Raw genomic sequence first — 19,914 nt, forward strand, 5'->3', positions numbered from 1 at the left:
AGAGGCAGCCGTGGAGCTCCCTGTGGGGCACCAGCTGCAGCAATGCTCTCGTGTGAGTGCCCCTGCACTAAGGAGGAGGCTGCCACAGAGCAGCCATCTCACAGCCACGCTTGCTGGATGCCAGCCTCTCACAGGCACTTGCAAGGAGATGAAATAAAACAGAAATGGAACACCTGAAATCAGTGCTTACCAGACAGGTATGGCTGGGAAGGGAAATGCCTCATGAAGCACAACAGAGTAAGAGAGAGTGAATAAGTGAGTTATTTGGAACAAACAAGAAGGGCTGGAGGAAGCATAATAGAAGAGCTATACCAGATGCCTGGAATTAATTTTTTCCTTCCTGAAGCAAAGGGCAAACCCCCACCAATTCTTTCATGGTGTTATTCCAGGCTTCCTTATTAGTGATTTTTGGACTGAATTCAAAAGCCATAAATAAAGGAAAGCACTGCATCATCACTATTAAGCCTGAACTATCTTGTCTCCCATTCAGAAGTATCTTAAAAACTCTTCCATCAAAATTTTCCTTCTCCCTGAACTCATCTAGTCCTCAGTACTGGCTTTTAGATTGGATCTTCTTTTAGAAGTGTGCACTGAAACAACAAAAAAACCCCTCATGTATATCTGACAGTTATTTATAATGAAAAGCATTATATATATTTAATTTGAGCCAAATTTGCACAATTATTAGTAATAAGAATGACACTATACCTCTAATGCAGTTTCTGTGGCACAGTGTCATAGTTACCATAATATTACAGAACACATACCACCTTAAATTGTCTAACCCTTGATTCTAATCTCTGAGCCCAAGATCAACCTAATTTTTGATGAATGTGCTGAAAATACAAGCACAAAGGTCCCAGCAGGCATACACTCCCCTCTGCAAGCATGCAACATTTCTATCTCCCATGTGTAACACATTCATCTAAATATATCAAAAGACTGAAAACATGATTTGTTTTATCTGTGGGCTCTAAGACAACCAATACAATCATTTCCATGAGCTGAAATACTTCCTTGTGTAAAACAATAGCATTGGGGTATTATCAGGTTCCTAATATTAATTTTCACACAATGCACGAAAAATATCTGCATATATGGGTACATCTATTGTCACTGTATCTGCACAAAGCTGATACTTAATGGCATAGAACTACTTGCTGTTCCTTCTGTAGAGGACTATTAATAAACATCTATCTTAATATAACTTTTCAAGTGTATTTGTCTCTTCTTTTCCACTCTTCCTCACTTGCAGGAAAACAAACAAAACTGAAATGAGGTATTTTGTCTCACTTCTGTTCCGTGAAAGTATCTTAAAAAGTAGAAAATCAAAGTATGCTTTATTTTTATTCGTAAAAATGTTCAATCCATTTTAGAGGAGTCTCAAAAGAGTTAAGAATGACATTTATTTCCAGAGTCCTACTATTGAAAATATACGGGGCAATTTTTTCTACCTATCAGAACTAGGCTGCAAGGTAGAAGGAGGTTTCTGAGAAAGGATTTTATCTGCAAACAAGATTTTGGTCGAAAAGGACAGGTTTCAGATAAAGGAAAGCTCTACACAAATAAGTGACTGCTAAACTCTAGCACAAAGCAAATGTCTACAAAGAGATGTCCCCACAATTCTGAGCTGACCTTGGAAACTCGAAGCTGTATTTAACTGTATTTCCAGAGGTCCTCGTAACTCAGCTCACCTGCTGCGTTATAGATCTATGAAATGAAAATAAGGTAAGCGCTGCCCATTTCACATATTTCTGACAAGAAATGAATTAATCATGATACAATGCTCATAAGAAATAGGAAACAAGTGGGAAGGTGGGGAGCATTTGCAATAAGGAAGAAAGGAATTGTCCAAAGCTTCACAAGTAAGGATGGAGAAAGCTTTGCAGAGACAACTGTAAGGATTGGAACTTCTATGCATTTACTGAGTACTATCACGGTTTCCTCTGCATGCAGAAAAATGGGAATTATCACAACTACATGCTCTTCCCAGAGCTAAAATCTAAGCAGAATAGGTCTCTCTGTACAGCTCTACCATTTTTACAGCACTTGCTCTTACAAAGCTGTCACAAAGAACAGACTTTGGCATTGAGAGTTGGAAAGGGAAGGGATATTCTTTTGGCACAGAACCTCTCTCTTTCATTTCCCTCTAAAGATACCTGTAATCTGAGGAAAGTATGCCTGTGTGCACACACACACTATATATATATATATATATATATATATATATATATATATATACACATGCATATATACATGTGTCCTGGAGAACAAATACCTTCTAAGAGGCACTTTTATATATAGATCTGTATTTCAAATTTTTGAAAGACAGCAACTTTAACAAACCATACACTCCACTGGAGACTCCCTTTTTGTACAGAATATTTTACTTTTTTTACCTTTAGAGAAGGAGTCATGAAATGTCCCTTTGGTTCCTGGTGATATCGTTTTATGAGGGGTCTAAAGTAAGACATAAATGCTGCTGTCAATATGATGTCACCACATAAAAGTCTTCTTCTGTGCTTTGAGGTTCTCGATGGACTGGCTCCAACACGTGCTTTTGGACTGCAAAGCAAAATTGGAAAATGTTATCTCCTGAGCACCATGGAAGAGACAGAATGTTTAATCTCTGTATTATTAACCAGAAGCACAGAAAAGTACAACAGGAGGAGTACTCTGTCAGCAAGAGATACACTCCAAAGACTGCAAAAGCTGGAAGCAATCCAGAATTTATGGTGGTGATTTGAAATCTTTGAAGCTGAAAACAATACCATAGAAGCCTTTGTCAAACATTCTGTTTCAGTAATTGGTGCTTCTGTCTAGATCAGATACAGCATGGTGGACACACTCTAATATTTACAGCATCTGGTGTCCTACTGCCAGTGGAAGCATTTCCAGCAACATTGAGAAAAGGTAAGGAAACAAGAATATTAGAAGACAAAAAAGAAGAAGAAGAAAAAGCTGTTTCAACCTCAATAAAGATGTCACTTCTGCTTTTTGTTTCACACTTTTTTTCCAAAGGGAGGAGAAAGGCAGTAGAGTTGGTGTCCCTGCCCATGGCAGGGGGTTTAGAACTTAGATGGTCTTTAAGGTCCCTTCAAACCCAAACCATTCTATGGTCCTGTGAAGATTTGCAGGGTTTTTTGTTCTTATTTGTCTGTCTTCTTTTACCTACTAGCTACAGACATCTCACTCAGCTAAGGCTGCAATGATTTGGAATTTTGACAGGAGAGAAGATGAGGGTGGCCAAACACACAGGCTGCCCAGAGAGGCTGTGGAATTTCCATGGTCCTGGACAATCTGGCCCAACCAGTCCTGTTTGATCAATGGAGATGGATTAGATTATCTCGGAAGGTTCCTTCCAGCTGCAATGATTCTGTCAAAGTTTAGTTTCAGAATTGCTTTCTTCATAATTTTTTTTTTTCCACAGAGAGCCCTGTTTTCCCTTGTTCTTCTGTAGAGTTCATCTTAACATACTAACCCTGGGATATTTAGGATGAATAGTCAGGAACGGTCTTAGATATTGATGATTTATTATAAGCAGCTATGTGGGAGCCTGTTATTTTATTCCAGTTATGTGTAAAGACAGCCCACCACCTATTTAAAATTTTAGCTGGTTATTAAACAGTTTCAGAAAAATGAAAACATCTTCTTTAAAGAAAGTTAACATTTAAGATGTGGATCCTCTCTTTTTCAGTGAGGATTTGTGACGTGGCATAAGCCCCAAACTAGCAGTATTTGGCACGTTATGCTTTGATTGTTCTGTGTGTACAATTCCCAGCAAAGGAATGAACATACGCATGAATGCATGCTCAAATAGCTTCAGCATGGAGGGGAAGGTAAAAATTGATCACCCATTAGAGTCATCTTCAAATGGATAAAATTCTAGATGTAAAATAGGGATAAACTGCCATAACCTTTCTTATTTGTTTGTACTGTTTGAAACATGCAGATAAAATAAAGTTTCATAGTCTGTTCACTTGCTTTAGGGAAACCTCAGGAAATCATTCTCCAGTGACTGAAGCAGAGAAAGGGCCAGGATGAAAGAAAGAAAATACCTCAGAACTACTTATAAGGACAGTCATTTACCACTGCCCATACAGACAGCTGTTTTTCAGAGAAATGATAGTAATCAAATAATATTTTTCCAGTCCTTTACATGATGTAATCATGAACAGAAAGTATGCTCTGTACTTAATATAATTTGATATTAAATGCTTGTTTTTTTGCTGGTGTCAGCTGCTTAAGAGCTTAAAAGAAAACTCTTAAATGTGCTCATTCTTGAAAGCTGTACAGATTATAAAATCAATCTCAAATAACAACTCACTCTCATTTAAAAAATAATTTTCTCTGTGTAAAAAACCAAAGTAACAAAATAATCGTTACATTTTATATTTATGAAGTATTTTCCACTTTTATTTTTCAGAAAAATCCTAAATACTTACTGAAATGGTTAAACATTCAATCTCATGAAGACAGACATAGAATTTAACGACAACAGAAGACTCAAAGGCTTTTGTTATAAAAGAGGAATATAGACGATCCACTAAGAAAATAGAAGTATCTTTAATCAAAGTATGCTGCTTAAAAGAGCTAGCATGTATATGCTTCACAGTATAAACACAGGAATTTGGTGTGTGAAGGCCTCCTAAACCCCAGTTCCATTCATCAGAGATGCCCAACATCTGACAAGTAAAGGACCACTCCTGTTGAGGGCTCTAACAGCAATCTTTGCAATGTAGCAGTTTTGTTTTGAAGTATTTTAGACATTCATTTTTGCCTACAGAAGTCATTGGATTTTTCTTTAAATCATTAACTGAGGGTAACAAGACAATAAATCCATTAATTTACCAGAGGGTTTTTTGATTTATCCGTTCTCTCTTCTTGTTGTCACTGACTGGTAAGCCATAAACAATAAAGAGCACCCACCTCATTCTCCAAAGGAGCTTTGAAATTTGAAGATTTGCTAAACATAGAATGATTGTCTATTTAAATCTTCAGTAATTTTACCATACCAGCCAAGCACCATAAATCACTTGTGACATTGGCTAACAAGGGTTTAAGAGTTGGAACATGCAGTGTAATAAATTTCCAGACAGTTAAAAATCACTATAATTTTATTCTAATGCATTATAGATTGCCTGTAATGTCATCCTGGCCGGGGTGACCCATTTCTAATTTTGAACAGCTGTTCAGCTCGGGAGTTAGTTAATGATTAAATATAAATTGCCTGATTTATTAGTCTGAATGGCTGAGCTTCCAGGTCAATGCTATATAGACAAAATCATCAGTCTTGATGCTTTTCAGAAGTTAACTATCTCCTGTTCTAGTCAAAAAGAATTTATTCTCAGAGGAAAAGGCTTGACATTTTCAATTAATCCTTTCCAATATTTTCCCCCTTAACTTCCACGATAAGATCACTAATAAAACCTCAAATTCTGGAGATAAACTTCTTTTAATTATGTGTAAATCTTCAAGACCTGGAGACTAACTATGGGCTAAGGCCATTGACTCCCACAGAGCTTCCAGAGGCTTTGGAGGTCTGCAAGGCCAGGCCAGTAGGGACCATCTGAGGTGTCTTGGGACGAACAAAAGTTCTCATATGCAGATAGTAACATCAACTCTACTGTTTTTCTACCATAGGAAAGATTATTTATATATTTTACATTTCTAGCATAATAATTTCAGAATCAGATTAAAAAAAAATAGATTCTGTTTTAATTGCGCTGGGGGTTTTTTACTAGTTTTGTGCTCTTACAATAATTTTTTTTCCAAACTGGTTTAATATTGATTGCTAGCCTCTGCTGAGATATTTGCACAAACAAATGTATCCACACTCTGATCTTAGAAAGCAAGGTCACAGAGATTTTAAGAAATCCAACTTAAAATATTTATTCAGACTCCCTTGGGAGCTCATGTCATAGTGTAAATATTCCTTGTGCTTTCTATTTCCTGTCATAGACACTTATTTGTCAAAAAAATGAGTCATTAAAATTCTAGATGATGGATTGAGACAGAACAATTTCTGTAAAGACCTAGGAGAGACTGATCAGCAATGCTGTGGGTGACTTGAATGGTTCTGTTAAATAGGCATGTGGTAGCTTTAATGATGTTTGTCTGCAAATAAAGCTAATAATCACACTGAAATATATAATTTTAACATAAATACATTTAATTCTTATTTAAAAATTATTAGTTTCTGTAAAAGGGAAAAAAACTAAAAGCAAATAGCAAATATCTGGCGGGTGCCTTCCACTTAGTTGCAATCTAAAGTGCAACAAGGGCAGATGCAGGGCAGCTCCATCCTGACCTAGAGGATTATTCAGTCTTTCTGCTCATTAACCAGAGGCTGCCCAGGCTGTCACAATGTGTTCACAGTTGTGTATAAATGTGGTGACTTAGTTATTGAGATTTCTCTCTAGCAATCATGCCAATATTGGCTTCTCAGCAGTACTTGATTTTTAGGAAATAAAATTGTGGTGCCACACATTTTACTTCACACAATTTTGCTGAGAGTTTATTTGTGGTTTCAGATTGTTTGGTTTGGTCTTATTTTTTTAATCTAAATGATTTCTAATAAGTGTCATCTTGTATATAAAAACTCACACTAGGATGAACATTCAGGCAAAATCTTCTTACCCCAGGTCACTCAACCAAGTAATTTTGTTTATTCTGTTGACATCATCTTGACATAGGACTGTTTCTTCAACTGCTTTCTCAAGTGAAGATGTGAGCTTATGCAGAAAAGGGATGCGTAAATAGTGTGGCTAAGGTTTGTTGTTTGGAGGCTTTGCTTGTTTTTTAAAAGTATTATTATTTTTTCTTTTAAATAATATATTTTAATGACAATAATTGTAGACGGTACCTTTAACTTTGAGGGACACAAACTTCAGAGGAAATGTTTTGCTGTATTCTGTGGTTTTTTTCCTGCAGCTCCTGGACCAACATAAGTACATTTACTAACAACACTTTTGGTCAAAAAAATGCAAGACAGAATTGTTATTTTCAGTTTGCATATGAGCCTGGAGACACAAAATGATTCAGCAATTTGCTCATGGGCAGACATTATGGCTAGTGGCAGAACACATGCAGGTCTTCTGCACGCTGATCTGCACTTCAACCACACTTCTCTGCACTCTGCTCAGAAGGCAGCAACATCCCTGGCTGTGCTTTCAGGGGTTTCATACTGCACATGACTCAAAACAAATTGCCTCAAAGTGATTTGTTTCTCTAGAGTAACTTACAGAGCCAACAACAGTGAGATCCTCTTGAGGGCAAAATTTTCCTATTTCAGGTTTCATGAAAGAACAGCAGCAGGAGCAAGGTGTGCATACCTCCACAAAAGCTATTTTTGCTGGTTTTGCAGGATCAGAGATTTGGATCTCTTCTGTCAGGTTTGATGCTTGAATTGGTGGTGTAAAACCAGGAAATTTAGAAATTAATTATAAATTAAAAACAAGAAATTTATTGACAAAGGGGGAAAGATGCATCTTATAGATTAATAAAGAAGGCTGACTTGATTTCTTTAGGGATAATGAGGCAGCCATTCCACTTTTTATGGTGATGAATCTTAAATTGAGAGACTAATGAGGGCTTATACTCAATAAAGGCATCTAACAGAGATGGGCTATAAGTAAAATGTCATCAGTCTAGCATTCAAGGCATCAGAAGAACAAGCCCAGTAACAGTTCTCTACTCTTTTTTAGGAGAGACTTATTTCTAGACACCTCAAATTTCCCTGCATGATAACATAGAGCTGACTAAAGTTCAAGTGCACTCATCCATCAAAGGCTCAGGTAGTAAAGATGAGAGAGACAAACAGTAAGGAGTGCCTCAATGTCTGTGGGATTTGATTTTTTTGATACATAATAGTCTCCTTTATCACAGCAGTTCTTATCCTATGATTTCTGAATAGGAAAGTTGTCACTACAAAACACACTATTCCCTTTTGTCATCCTTTCATAGCATGTAACATAAATAAAGTCTGGCAACAGCAGAATTACATATTGCACTTTATACCCCAGCACCCTAAATTCTATAGGATAAATCATGTATTTTAAAAACACTTGTTTTTGAGGAAGCTAGTGCCAGGAAACTATGTTCCACAAATCACAGCAGAGAGCCATTACTCTCCGTAGCAAGCCTGCTGGACTGTGCCCTTGTAAAATCCTTTTTAGGCACAGACTATATTTTAAGTTCTCTCATATATTAATAACAATTATTGTAATGATAAATACAATCATTTATTGATTTTTTTGCACCACTTCTGCAAAAAGGATCAGTTTGGCCCAACTTTTTAGCCTTAGCACTACTAAACTTCTCTTTTTTTCTTTTTCTTTTCATATTATAGGCATAGTTGTTGTGATATGCACATGAATGTAAAATCATAATTTTCACAAATATTTTTAGCAGATAACTACCCTCATGAAGGATAGAAATCTGATTTATTTCCACTCAAAATACCTATAAAACAATTTTTCTTGAGAACAATCCTTTTTCATATTTCCTAACTGCCTTTTCATTCAATTTACTGTAAATACATAGTAATTGTTGGACTTGATGAGATATTAAAAATTTAACACGCAAGAAAGGATTTGTGGGCATCACCATCCACAGAGTATTTTTAAATCATCTTCAGAATGTTTTAAATGTTTAAAATTACATACTGTATTAGTATTAGTACCAGCCTGTGTATATTTACCATCCAAAAAAAGATTACTGTAACAATATTTATTACAATGTTCCCATAGACCATAGAATATTTTTGGTCAGAAATTACCTTTAAGATCATTGAGTTCAGCTGTTAACCCAGGACTGCCAAGCCCACCACTAAACCATGTCCCTGAATGCCACATCCACACGTCTTTGAAATACCTTCAGGGATTCTGACTCTACCTGGCAACTTTTTTGGTGAAGAAATTTTTCCTAATATGCAATCTAATCATTTTCTGACACAACCTGAGGCCATCTTCTCTTGTCCTATCACTTATTGGTTGGGAGGAGAGCCTGTCCACCTCCCACTGCAGAGCCTCCCTGCCCTCCAGCAGATCAATACTCCTGCCCAGCTTGATGTTATCTGCGAACTGACAGAGGGGGCAGTCGATCCCCTCACCATTTCTCATTTAAAGATATATTCTGGGGCCCATGAAAAGTGAAAGGAGGTCAGTCTCACTGTGCTGCCTGGTGAAGGTGTGTTATTGATTACTAGCAGTGGCACTGGTTATCATCACTCAGAATTGCTGGCCACAAAAATTTCCATATGAAAAATATGGACAGCTCTCCTTCCCTCTCTCTCTTTGCCAAGAGAAAGAAGCTGAATTATGAGTCAGGGAGCACAGAATATCCATGAATGCAGAAGCAGAGGTCACTAGCTTCTGATGCTCTGCCTTCAAGTTTATTCTTCAGAAAATTGATAGAGGAAGATGGAAAAGAGACAGGCAAATAAATGACTGGAAGGGAAAAGGGCAAGAAATGAACTGAAGAATAGGGGGCAATCCTGCAGACTGGATACAGTCAGCCGACAGCCCAGAGAGAGAGGTACAGAAAAACATTCATATATAGAGAGTGACCTTCCTTTAACATTAGAAGAATTCTTGTTTTTATGGACACAACTCTGAGTTGTTTACTCACACAACTCAGATAAGGACTAAGAGCTTTCTACAGGCTAATGGGGTGCACAGGGTTATCAGCAGCTAAGGTAAATAAAATCTAAGTACTTGTTGCTAAGAGGTGCCTGCATGGTTCATTTTTCTTTTCCCAGAAAAAAAATACAAGTTTACCTTCCTTTTATACTAATTTCGCAGACTTCCTTACACAGTGAATCTTACCTTTAAAAAGCCTGATGTGAGCCAGCTGGAACAAGCTGCATGGGGCAGGGGTCCACATTACAAAATACTGAATGATAAGTTATGCAGATCAAGCAGTACCAGGGATGGAAAAATGGAACTGCTGAAACTTTGCTAGATGTAAAACCCTCTAGAAAAGTCAAAGAAAATTGGCGAATATGTCTGCAGCATTTTATTCGAACTATAAAAATGGATGACACTAAAATGCTAGTGTTTCATGCTGAATTTGCATCTTTTCATCAGCTAATCCTGGTTAATGCTACTGCTGTACATAGGAGTCATCCCCATGAACAGCATGTTGCACATCATGTCCTTTAGCATATGGATTGATACAAGTTCCCATCAGAGGAAGCTGAGCTGATTTTAAATGTAACATTGAACAGTGCAGTTCAGGATCATGGAATAGGGATGAAAATCTGCAGAGAATTTATTCACTGTTGACCAGGTTGTGCGTGTTTAAATGGAGAAAAATGATGAACCCAGAGAGCAAAGTGCAAAGACAGGAAAGGATCCTGTTTTGTACTCACCAGTCTGCAGACTTCATTCCATCTGAATACTGAACTTGTCTAATGAACTCAGCCTCTCATCATCCTCTAACATTTTACAGGTAGAAAACCAGGCACTAACCATCAGAGGAAATGCACCTCTCAGCCATAGAATTTCCTGTAGGTGAAGCTTTTCGGATTAACATTTTATATCTTGTTATAGTTCTGAGAGCACAAACTTCCTTCTAAGATTCATAGATTCTTTGAAGTCCTGGTGCCTGCCAGCTTGAAATTTTATTTTTTTCCTTCTAGCTGCTAATCCTGGGGAAGCTATCAATATCTTTTTTATGTGTCTTAATGTTATGTACTACTTATAGACATTTTGATAATTTCCAGTCTGCCACAGAGTTGCTAGAAAAAATTAAACTTATAATTAAAACCAGGTTACTCCAATCATTTTCAAATATTTTCTTTGAATAACATTTTAAATCCTCTCCATTAAGAGGTTTCTGTTCTATGAGTACAACAGGTACAGAAATAATTGTCAGTCCAACAGTACAAAAGCAGTTTGTGGAAATCAGTAACTTCAATCACCTCTCAAATGGAAAAAAGGATGAAAAATAGATGAGAATCCTATTCCCATCTAGAATTTGCAAGACATTTGAATGAACAATATTTTGCACTGGCCTGTGCAAAGGATTGCACTGTAACTGAAGCTTTTGAAGTGAAATGATTTGAGGCTGTATAGTAGAGCACCTAAAAATAGTGACTGTGCATTCCTCCTGAGAGACGAAGGCAGCATGTGGACCACAATAAACAAATACAGAATTTCCCAAGAGGAATAATTGGTCTTAAAAAATAATTTTGCCAATAATACTGAGTAAGGAAATGGTAGATTAAGACAAGAATTATGTAAGTGTATACATTTTTTAAGGTTTTTCTTTTACTAAAACTGAATCTCTTCTTGGCATCTTCAAATTTCTGGACTAAGTCACAACTCAGTTACAAGAAAGAAGTCAAAACCAAGTTTTCCTTAGTGATGTGTGCAGCAGTTTTTACTAGGTAACAATTACCACTTGCTCTGTTAAATGTTACAAATACATCCTAGCACATATAGTATACACACTGCATAGACAGCTATTTCCTTTTTATTCTTTAGATGAAGTTCATCTCATAAAACATTACTGGATAAACTAAAATTCTGGTTTATTTTTGGAATCATAATATGGTATAGTTTAGAAGGATCTTTAGGGGTAATCCAGTCCTACTCTCAGCTCAATACAGGGCTAACTTCAAAGTTTTCTTTGAATTCTTCAAGATCAGACCCCATGTCTTCTTTCATAAGCTACTAATAAACAAATAGCAATCAAGAAGTATTCATAGAAAGGTCAAATATGTATTATTTTGCATTTGTCAACAGTGAATTTGACCAACTATAGAGTTATCCATTCAACTACCCCATGAGCTCTGAGCTAATTACTGTTATGAGTAATAACTGCTAGAGAATTAAAAATTACAGCTACAGTTCTTTAGAAAAGTTCATCAAGTGGACCAGCTAGGGTATGAATCACTTATAAAAATAATAGTTCTAATGGGATCCTCCCACCATGTAAAGGAAATCCTGGTTGAATATGCAGTATGGATTTTATAAAGTGGTTAGTAAAAATATCCATAGTAAATGGCAGTATGACAACTGTTGGCCTAACACAGGAAACAGACAAATGCAAAGGAATTGCAGCTTTGCCTGAGGTACAGGATTCTTCCTGTTAGGAACTAAGCATAGCTGAGAGAAAGACTCCTGCTAACAACCCTCACAAAAACGCATGAGGAGAAGAAAGGAGAAGTAAATAAATATTAAAAAAGGGGAAGTAAACAAATGTAAAAAAAGGATGATTCAAATTTGGAAGCTGATTGAATGCAAGGTCACCTAAACCAGGAAAAGGTTATTTTAGATACTGTCAGGCAAGGAAGTGAGATATATTAGTGCTCCTTTTAGAGGAACACATTAAAACAATAAAAGACTCCATGAGTTTCAGGGGGGATTGCTGTGTATCAAAAATAAACAAAAAAATAAAATCACCCCAAAACAACACTAGAAGGCTATTTTTGTCTGAAAATGTTTGTACATAATAAACATACATCAGTATAGATGTGTGAAATAAAAAAACTGTGATGCTTCCCTAAAGCTGTCTTTTAGTGCAGATACAAGCTTCATTAGGGCAGATTTTGATCTGAATGGGCAACTCCAAGGTCGTAAGGCTCAGGTGGTTTCACATGGAAGAAAAATACCTGCTGTAGCAGCTGATGGGATTTTTGGGGTGGGGGTCAGAAGAGAAAGTGAGATTATAAAAGCTATCTTTGTTTACCCATTAAAACTGCATCTCCTTCAGAACAAGAAAAAAGTGGATACTATAATACCAGGAAGAAAACCAGTAAATTTCTGAAATAAAGAATTAAATTCTGAAATACCATAACCCACAGGCTTCCAAGAATTTCAATTAAAAATGAATCTTGCTCATTCTTTTAAAATATAAATTCAAGAGAAAACAGTGAGAATAATCCCCACATTACAGATATTTTAGTTTTGTTTATTGCTTGATGTCTTAAATTGTGAGATTTCAGACCTAACTATTACCAACAAAAAAGTCTTAAGCCAAGTCAAACTCTTTTAAACCTAATTAATGTCATAGCTTTTGAACCATTTGAAGCTTTCTTTGCTAAGTGAGAGTGATTAGTTTGCAGCAGAAACTCCTTCCACTCACCATCTCCCAAGATACCCTAAGATGTCTTTGTATCAAGAGTGCTTTGTGCTGCAGTTGCTCCATTAAATGAATACTGAAACAACAAATAATCCCTCTCAAAAGTTCAATAGATACTTAATGACAAGTGTGGTCTTCAGTTATATCATTAACTCACAGGACACTCGTCAGTAAAAGGCTTATCAAAGTTTGCTCTTCTATGTGCATGTGTGCACACTTGTACCTGTGTTTGGAGATCTTTCAAAAAATCAAAGGAGATTTGATGTTGTTTTTACCATATGTTTAATGACAAACATTAGCACAAATGAGCTTCTAAAGCCCTCTCTGGCCATTATTGCTATACTCCAGTAGGCCATTACTCATATAAACACTTAGCATATACTCCTTGTAAAACTCACAGCCAGTTACTTCTATCAACCAGCATTTCAATTATTAATCTATTGGTTATAATGTGCCTAGATGGCTTTGAGGAAATTCAGTCATTTCAGATAAACAGCTTCATGTGCTGCCCCCCAAACTGCGGAGTGTTCTTCAGAACATTTCGGGGGAAAATGGTGATAATCCCTAAAGAGGTCATGCCTTTAATATTTGAATTAGACAGTAATAAAATCAATAGAAATAAAACACATTAAAATAAATAAATAAATAAAAAAATAAAAATTAAATTAAGTGGGCTCAGTGTGTTAGAGAACAAAGCTTATTAATCAAGCAGTACTTACAAGCAGCTTTTTCCTGATAGCTTCTACTTTTTCTGTAGCTGCTGCTAATTCAATGTTAGCCTGAGCCAGCACACAACATTTTGGTTCTCTCTCACAATACACCTTGAAAAAGACATACCACATTGGTACATTAGAGAAGAAATTGGTCTCACTTTATTACAAAAAATTACAAATGACTCCTGATGAAAAACTTTCAGATAATCCTAGTAGTCTTTCACTACATATCTTTGCTTTAAACCCATCTTTCTTCAGATGAGTCAGGCAAAGATTTCTTTCATTATTGACTACAGCAGATTTTATGATAGTTATAGAAGGATATCTTTAGCAGAACTGAATGCAATCTTAGTGGATCTACTCTCCAACTAAAATTAATTTACATGTATCACTTTCATGATTTTAGAATACAGGTGGAAATCAGACAGTCATTACACTTCAGTAGATTTCATCTAAAATTGATAAGTTTTTTACTGTTTTGTAATTGAATAAGAGCATGCTGTAATACTAGGATGAATGGAGAAATCCTGCTGCCAGGTGCTCGAGGGAATCACAAGTGATAAGCCCTGTCTTACACTCCAGACAGCCAGACTCAGGATGAATGTTTCAAGTGAAACATGTACATCTGGAGAATATTTGCCAACTGTTGCATTGTAATGACAATTGAAAAGTCCTGGACAGATACATCTTTTTTACCACTTCCTAATAAAAAGAAATACATGCATACATACTGCTAAGAACTGAACACTTCCCACTTTATCTCTGGTTGATGTTACATGCTCCCCAGAACACTTAGCTGAGCCTCCTGAAATAATAAAAAATTCATTAACAGAAATTCCCACATCAGAGTTAGTTCAAGAGCTGATATTTACATACCTCACTGAATTTTACTATATTGATGACCCAGGCACAGAGACCAGCTGCTGCAAAGGATTTTGTATGAACATAATTTGGGTTGAAGTCTGGATCCTTCAAGTAATGCTCCTTGGCAACCTTCAGACAATTCTGAGAAATATGCTCCTTATCATAGTCGATTAAATCTTGCAAAGAGCCATCAACCTGTGAGAAGCTCCAGTGTATATAATGTCCAATTTTTTGAGAAGCAGAAGCTAAATCCTACTTTCATCTCAAATGTAAAACAGGAACCCTGCACTAGCTATTTGGTTTAAACACGTGATTCAGTACAAAGCAAAAATATTTGCCCCAAAAGCCAGAAGTATTCACTGTCACAAACACAATTTGTGATTTATGTCTTGCTTGAGGAATTAGAGATAAATGAGATAAATACAACGAAATGCTCTCCCTTTCATTTTCTCCTATTTTTGCATTCAATAAACCCCAGTGGTGCTCAGACTGGCTTGAGTTTGTCAACAAAGGTACACAGAAAAGAACAATGCAGGGTCATACCTTCTCCCCCTAAATTCAAGATACAAGACAATGAAGTTGTGACTTAGTTTCTCTTTTTCTGACTCTCTTTTTTACCTATTATTTTCTTCTCTCATGTCAGATATTATCTGATGTCCCTTTGATAATTACCTTTCCTATAAAGGTTTTCCAGCTTTGGTCCTTGGGGCCTTTCCCTTTATGTGACAGTGTGCTGGTTTTGGCTGGGGTAGAGTTAATTTTCTTCACAGTGGCTGGTGTAGGGCTGTGTTTTGGATTTGTGCTGAACACAGGGTTGAGGACACAGAGATGTTTTTGTTATTGCTGAGCAGGGCTTACACAGAGCCAAGGCCTTTTCTGCTTTTAGTACTGTAACGCTGGTGAGGGGACTGGGGGTGCATGAGAGGCTGGGAGGAGACACAGAAAGAGCAGTTTCATACCTTAGTCAGTGACACAGACAGTGGGATCAAGTTCACCTTCAGCAAATTTGCAGATGATGCCAAAGTGAGTGGTGTGACTGACATGCCTGAGAGATGGGGTGTTATCTAGTAATGCAGGATATGAGACCCGATAAGGTATCTGTACAAAAAAGCTGGGTGATATTAGGGCAGTCTGTTACTCCTGAGGAGTTACTGAACACTGGGAGGAGCTCCGTAGCCTAAGCCATTGCAGTAGATAAGCTGCAAGCATTTCATGATCTAGGTTCAAAATTCAAAAGCTGGAGCTAATAAGAGACTGAAGACTTTTTGCGAAAATTTTGAGAACCATGATCTTTTTCCCCTCACTGTCCCTTCTTCATCTTCAAAGGGTTTCCTTTTAGATACTAAGAGGAAATACCAAGAAACCAATGATTAGTTCAGTTTTGCACTGAAGATTTCCTTAAATAGTCAAGCATTCACTCCAGTTTTGAGGTATAGGAAAGCATTTAAAATTTGTCAAACTAGCCTCCATCTTTTGCCAAATTTGCCTTCTTCTTTTTATTCCTCAGTTCCAAGTCTGAAACCACAGGTCACAACAAGGGACAGAATGGCAGAAATGGAAGTATCCTATATGAGAACACTGTACTTACTTAATTTTGGGTTTGGAAATTAAACAGTCATCAGTTCAAGCAGCTTTGCCAAGACACTTGCTTTGGCTTAACAGTGGCTTAGATCAGTGACTTTATATCAGCTAGCATCAGTCTTACATGAAATCTGAGTGCCTCCACAACTTTATGCAACTATTTAATTATCTGTTTAAAAGTGGATTATGATTTCATTGGGGCAAATTTATCTGGGAGAGTAACCCTGGGGGGCGTTCTGTATCATCAGCAGTTGTGTGTTTGCAAGATTACCACACACACTTTTAAAGATACATTGCCTGAGGCCAAAGTCAGTTATACTTGGTTCATCCTTATCTTTGTACCTCATGCTCATCTCACAGGCTCATTTTCTGTCAGGTCTTGCTTAAACCTAGTTTAATTACAGAGAAAGACGATATTACAGTGATCAAGATGTTAATACTTGGATCAAGCACTCTGCATTGGCAGTAACAAGCCTCTGTAAGAATTTAATATCCTTACAAAACATGTTTCTACAATTCTTGGGAGCATTTTCCATGTACGCATTTATTAGATAGGACACCCACAGATACTGTTTGTGGAAATAACAAATATTAAAAATCAATATGCATTACATTATAAAGGACAAGTTACTAATCAAGTTAAATATGTCCCCCATCTCTTGTGATGTATCTTTTATGATTGCAATTCCCAATGTTTATTGGTTTGCATCTTAGCAATGTATATTTAAAAAATTAAATAATGCATTTACACATGCAGTTTTGATGTGGTTTATATTTTCTCTGACACAATTTGAGACCCCTGCTACTGAAATTAACTGCAAGTGAAAAGTTTAGAACAGCCACATGCTCCTTCTGTTCAAGTTTTTAAGGACATAACCTCATGAACAAGTATTACATTTACAGTATATTGTTCTTCTAATATGGCATGGTATTTTCCATTAAAATAAACACCTACTATAAGTCACATGAGTTAATTATATTTCTCTCTCTTTTTTTTCCTAATGCTTAGTTATTCTTTGCTTGCTGATGCCGGCTCCAAAAATATGTGACAGAATAATTGTTTTTTAAGAGAGAAAAAAATTGAACAGGTTGCAGATAAGCCTTAGGACAGTATTTCTCAAATCTACTACCCCTTACAAAGGGAAGGAGTTTTTCATGCTTGTCTCTAGAAGTTTAGTCCTCTTCACATCAATAACTTTTTCAGTATAGAGCTCTTGGTGGCTTTTAGGAAAGATGGAAGCAGTGTGCCTTTAGCAATCAGACCATGAGTGGGGTGGCTCAATTATACCAAGCAAATAAAAAATGCACTTCAGCTGAGGGCGGTAAATAAAAAAAGCTGGCCAGTCTGGATCCATCTTTGTTCCTAATCCTCAGGTAGTGTCACTATCACACATATACCTACACCATACTCTGCACGTTTTCTCTCTTTAAAGGGGTAGGTCCTATTTTAAAAGGCAATGGCATATGCACCTTCATGTATAAACTGCTCTGGCTGACAACATTCAGAACACAAAAATGGCCAGAAAAATGACAGCAGTGTTACTGCTCACTATTTTAAAACCTTACCAGCATCATGTTCATGGTAAAACCCTTGTTTATTACTACACATGTGTGTAGCCCTGCCACATTTATGTGGAATCCAGTCTCACCTCACTTTTCCTAATAGGTCTGATCTAAAGTGATTTCCATTCTCCACCTAATCTTCCTTAAGTAATACTTCACTCCAAGTCAATACCTCCAAGGTATTTACTCGCTTAAGGTTGTAAAACTCAAAAAGCTCTTGTAAGCTCCAGTTTGAAATCTATAGAAGAGGAAAGCAAAAATAATTTTTTAAAGGGTGACATTTTAATCAATTAGGAAGAGTCTTTACAAATTACTTAGCTGAAGATGTATTCTCATTTTCTGGGCTTTTTTTGGTAACACAAAAATGATAGAAGATTAGTGTTTAGAAACTATCATTGGCCTTATGAAACAGTTTTAGATTAATGTAGCACAAAATGACACTTTCATTTCCAATGAAAACATTTCAGAAGTGCAATAAAGCAATGGACAGTGGAGTACAGTAATCATTAGTGTCAGGCGCTGAACTTCATCCCTGAAACAAAGTGGCCCAAAGATGTGATTATCTCACAATAATCACTCTATGTGTTTCACCTAGCTGCTTAATGAAGTAATTAAAATTGTGTTAAGGGTGCATTTTGAACATTCAAATTTATCAGAAGCATATGGAACCAATACAGGAAAAGCATCACTGAAAAGTGTTTGGTAGGATGTTGAACTGTTGGATCCCATTTGTGCACCTTTAATTAATTGCACTATTTGGACTTGAAACTTCATGACCATTTTTAAGGCCTGTATAAGATATGGATCAGCTAAAGGCTGAAGTCTGTAGTAACCATAATAAAGAGAAATATAAAGGTCCTGATCATGTCTTCATTTATCTCAGTACCAAAAATCACTTTTCTCTTAATAAAATTAGGTTCAGACACAAGGTTATTAGAAAGGTATTAAATATCATCTAATGGTAAGTGTTTAAGAAAAAAAACCAGAAGAAAATGAGAGACCATTTTGATTGTTTAGACAGGACAAGTCTTCCCTGTTGGTCAATATCTGGAAACTACAGAATTCTTGGCAACTTGAAGTTTCCATAGCTCAAAATCAGGAATTATCAACTATTACGAGTCAGTTAAGAACTTCTCTCTGCACTATTGGTAAATGACACAAGGTAAACGAGATTTTCTAGCAAAATGCCAGACTTGAATGAGCCTTCCAGACTTTGAAGGCAGAGGACCTTCAATTTATAGCATTCCATACTGCTGGTGCTTTATTTCAAAAGCCATGCTTGCAACTGTAGATGGAAATTTTTGACTCCTGATGAAATTATGCATTTCTATTAATTCTGTGGTGAGCACTAAAGCATGTAAGCCTTTGTGTTTCCAACACAGATGTTGATAACTGATGCTGATAGGCTGAAGCAAAAAGAAGGAGACTTAACACTGAAGACATATATTATCAGGAATACTATTATAATCTTAAGATTCAAGGTTTGCACCTTGTAAGATGGTGGAATGAACTTCTGTATCAATTGAGTTGCTCAATTTACCTAGAGCCTCAAAGCCTTTAGAAATCTGAAGTGCCCAGAGATGACTCTTTGACCTTTACTGTATTACAAATAGGTCTGATTCTCAAGATCCACATGCATTAATGCTTGAATGAGCTCAGTATTTATTGTTCTTTCATCTCATTAAAACAGCTAAAAGGTTAGGAAAAGGCATAATGTAAAGAAAGGTCAAGTGGTAATCATGGTGTGAAATGCTGTTACATGTGCAAGTATAATAATTCTTTAGACTTTATGCTCCCTGGAGAGGAAGTTGTTCAAAACTGTTCACCTAAAAAGGTTTATTTTGTGCTAAATATAGCTCAACGTCAGTAAATAGGAGAATTAGACTGACCTTTAGCTCCTCTGCATTTGCAATGGCCTTTTCTTGGCTCAGTTTCTCAGTCTGAAACCCTATCTTAGCAATCAAATCTTCAGTATCTTGATTTTTCAGTTGCAGTTCTGCCTCTTGAGCAGCAAACTCGGATTTTAGATCTTCTACCTACATGGCAAAAGGTAATGCATTATTAAGGTCATTAGGCATGGTTCTGAGACCCAAAAGCTGAACTG

General features: G+C 36.6%; 1 protein-coding gene across 1 annotated transcript in view; it reads right to left on the bottom strand.

Moving 5' to 3' along the window:
* Positions 1-19,914, bottom strand: part of DNAH11 (dynein axonemal heavy chain 11) — a 107,201-nt gene that overhangs the window by 42,914 nt on the left and 44,373 nt on the right. The window contains 7 exon segments of the mRNA XM_048321285.1: positions 2,391-2,507; positions 2,509-2,565; positions 13,809-13,910; positions 14,679-14,861; positions 15,339-15,467; positions 17,983-18,048; positions 19,700-19,846. Coding sequence (XP_048177242.1) covers positions 2,391-2,507; positions 2,509-2,565; positions 13,809-13,910; positions 14,679-14,861; positions 15,339-15,467; positions 17,983-18,048; positions 19,700-19,846 — 801 coding nt within the window.

Source organism: Corvus hawaiiensis, chromosome 1 (genome assembly GCF_020740725.1).
Source record: "Corvus hawaiiensis isolate bCorHaw1 chromosome 1, bCorHaw1.pri.cur, whole genome shotgun sequence".
NCBI classification, from domain to species: domain Eukaryota; kingdom Metazoa; phylum Chordata; class Aves; order Passeriformes; family Corvidae; genus Corvus; species Corvus hawaiiensis.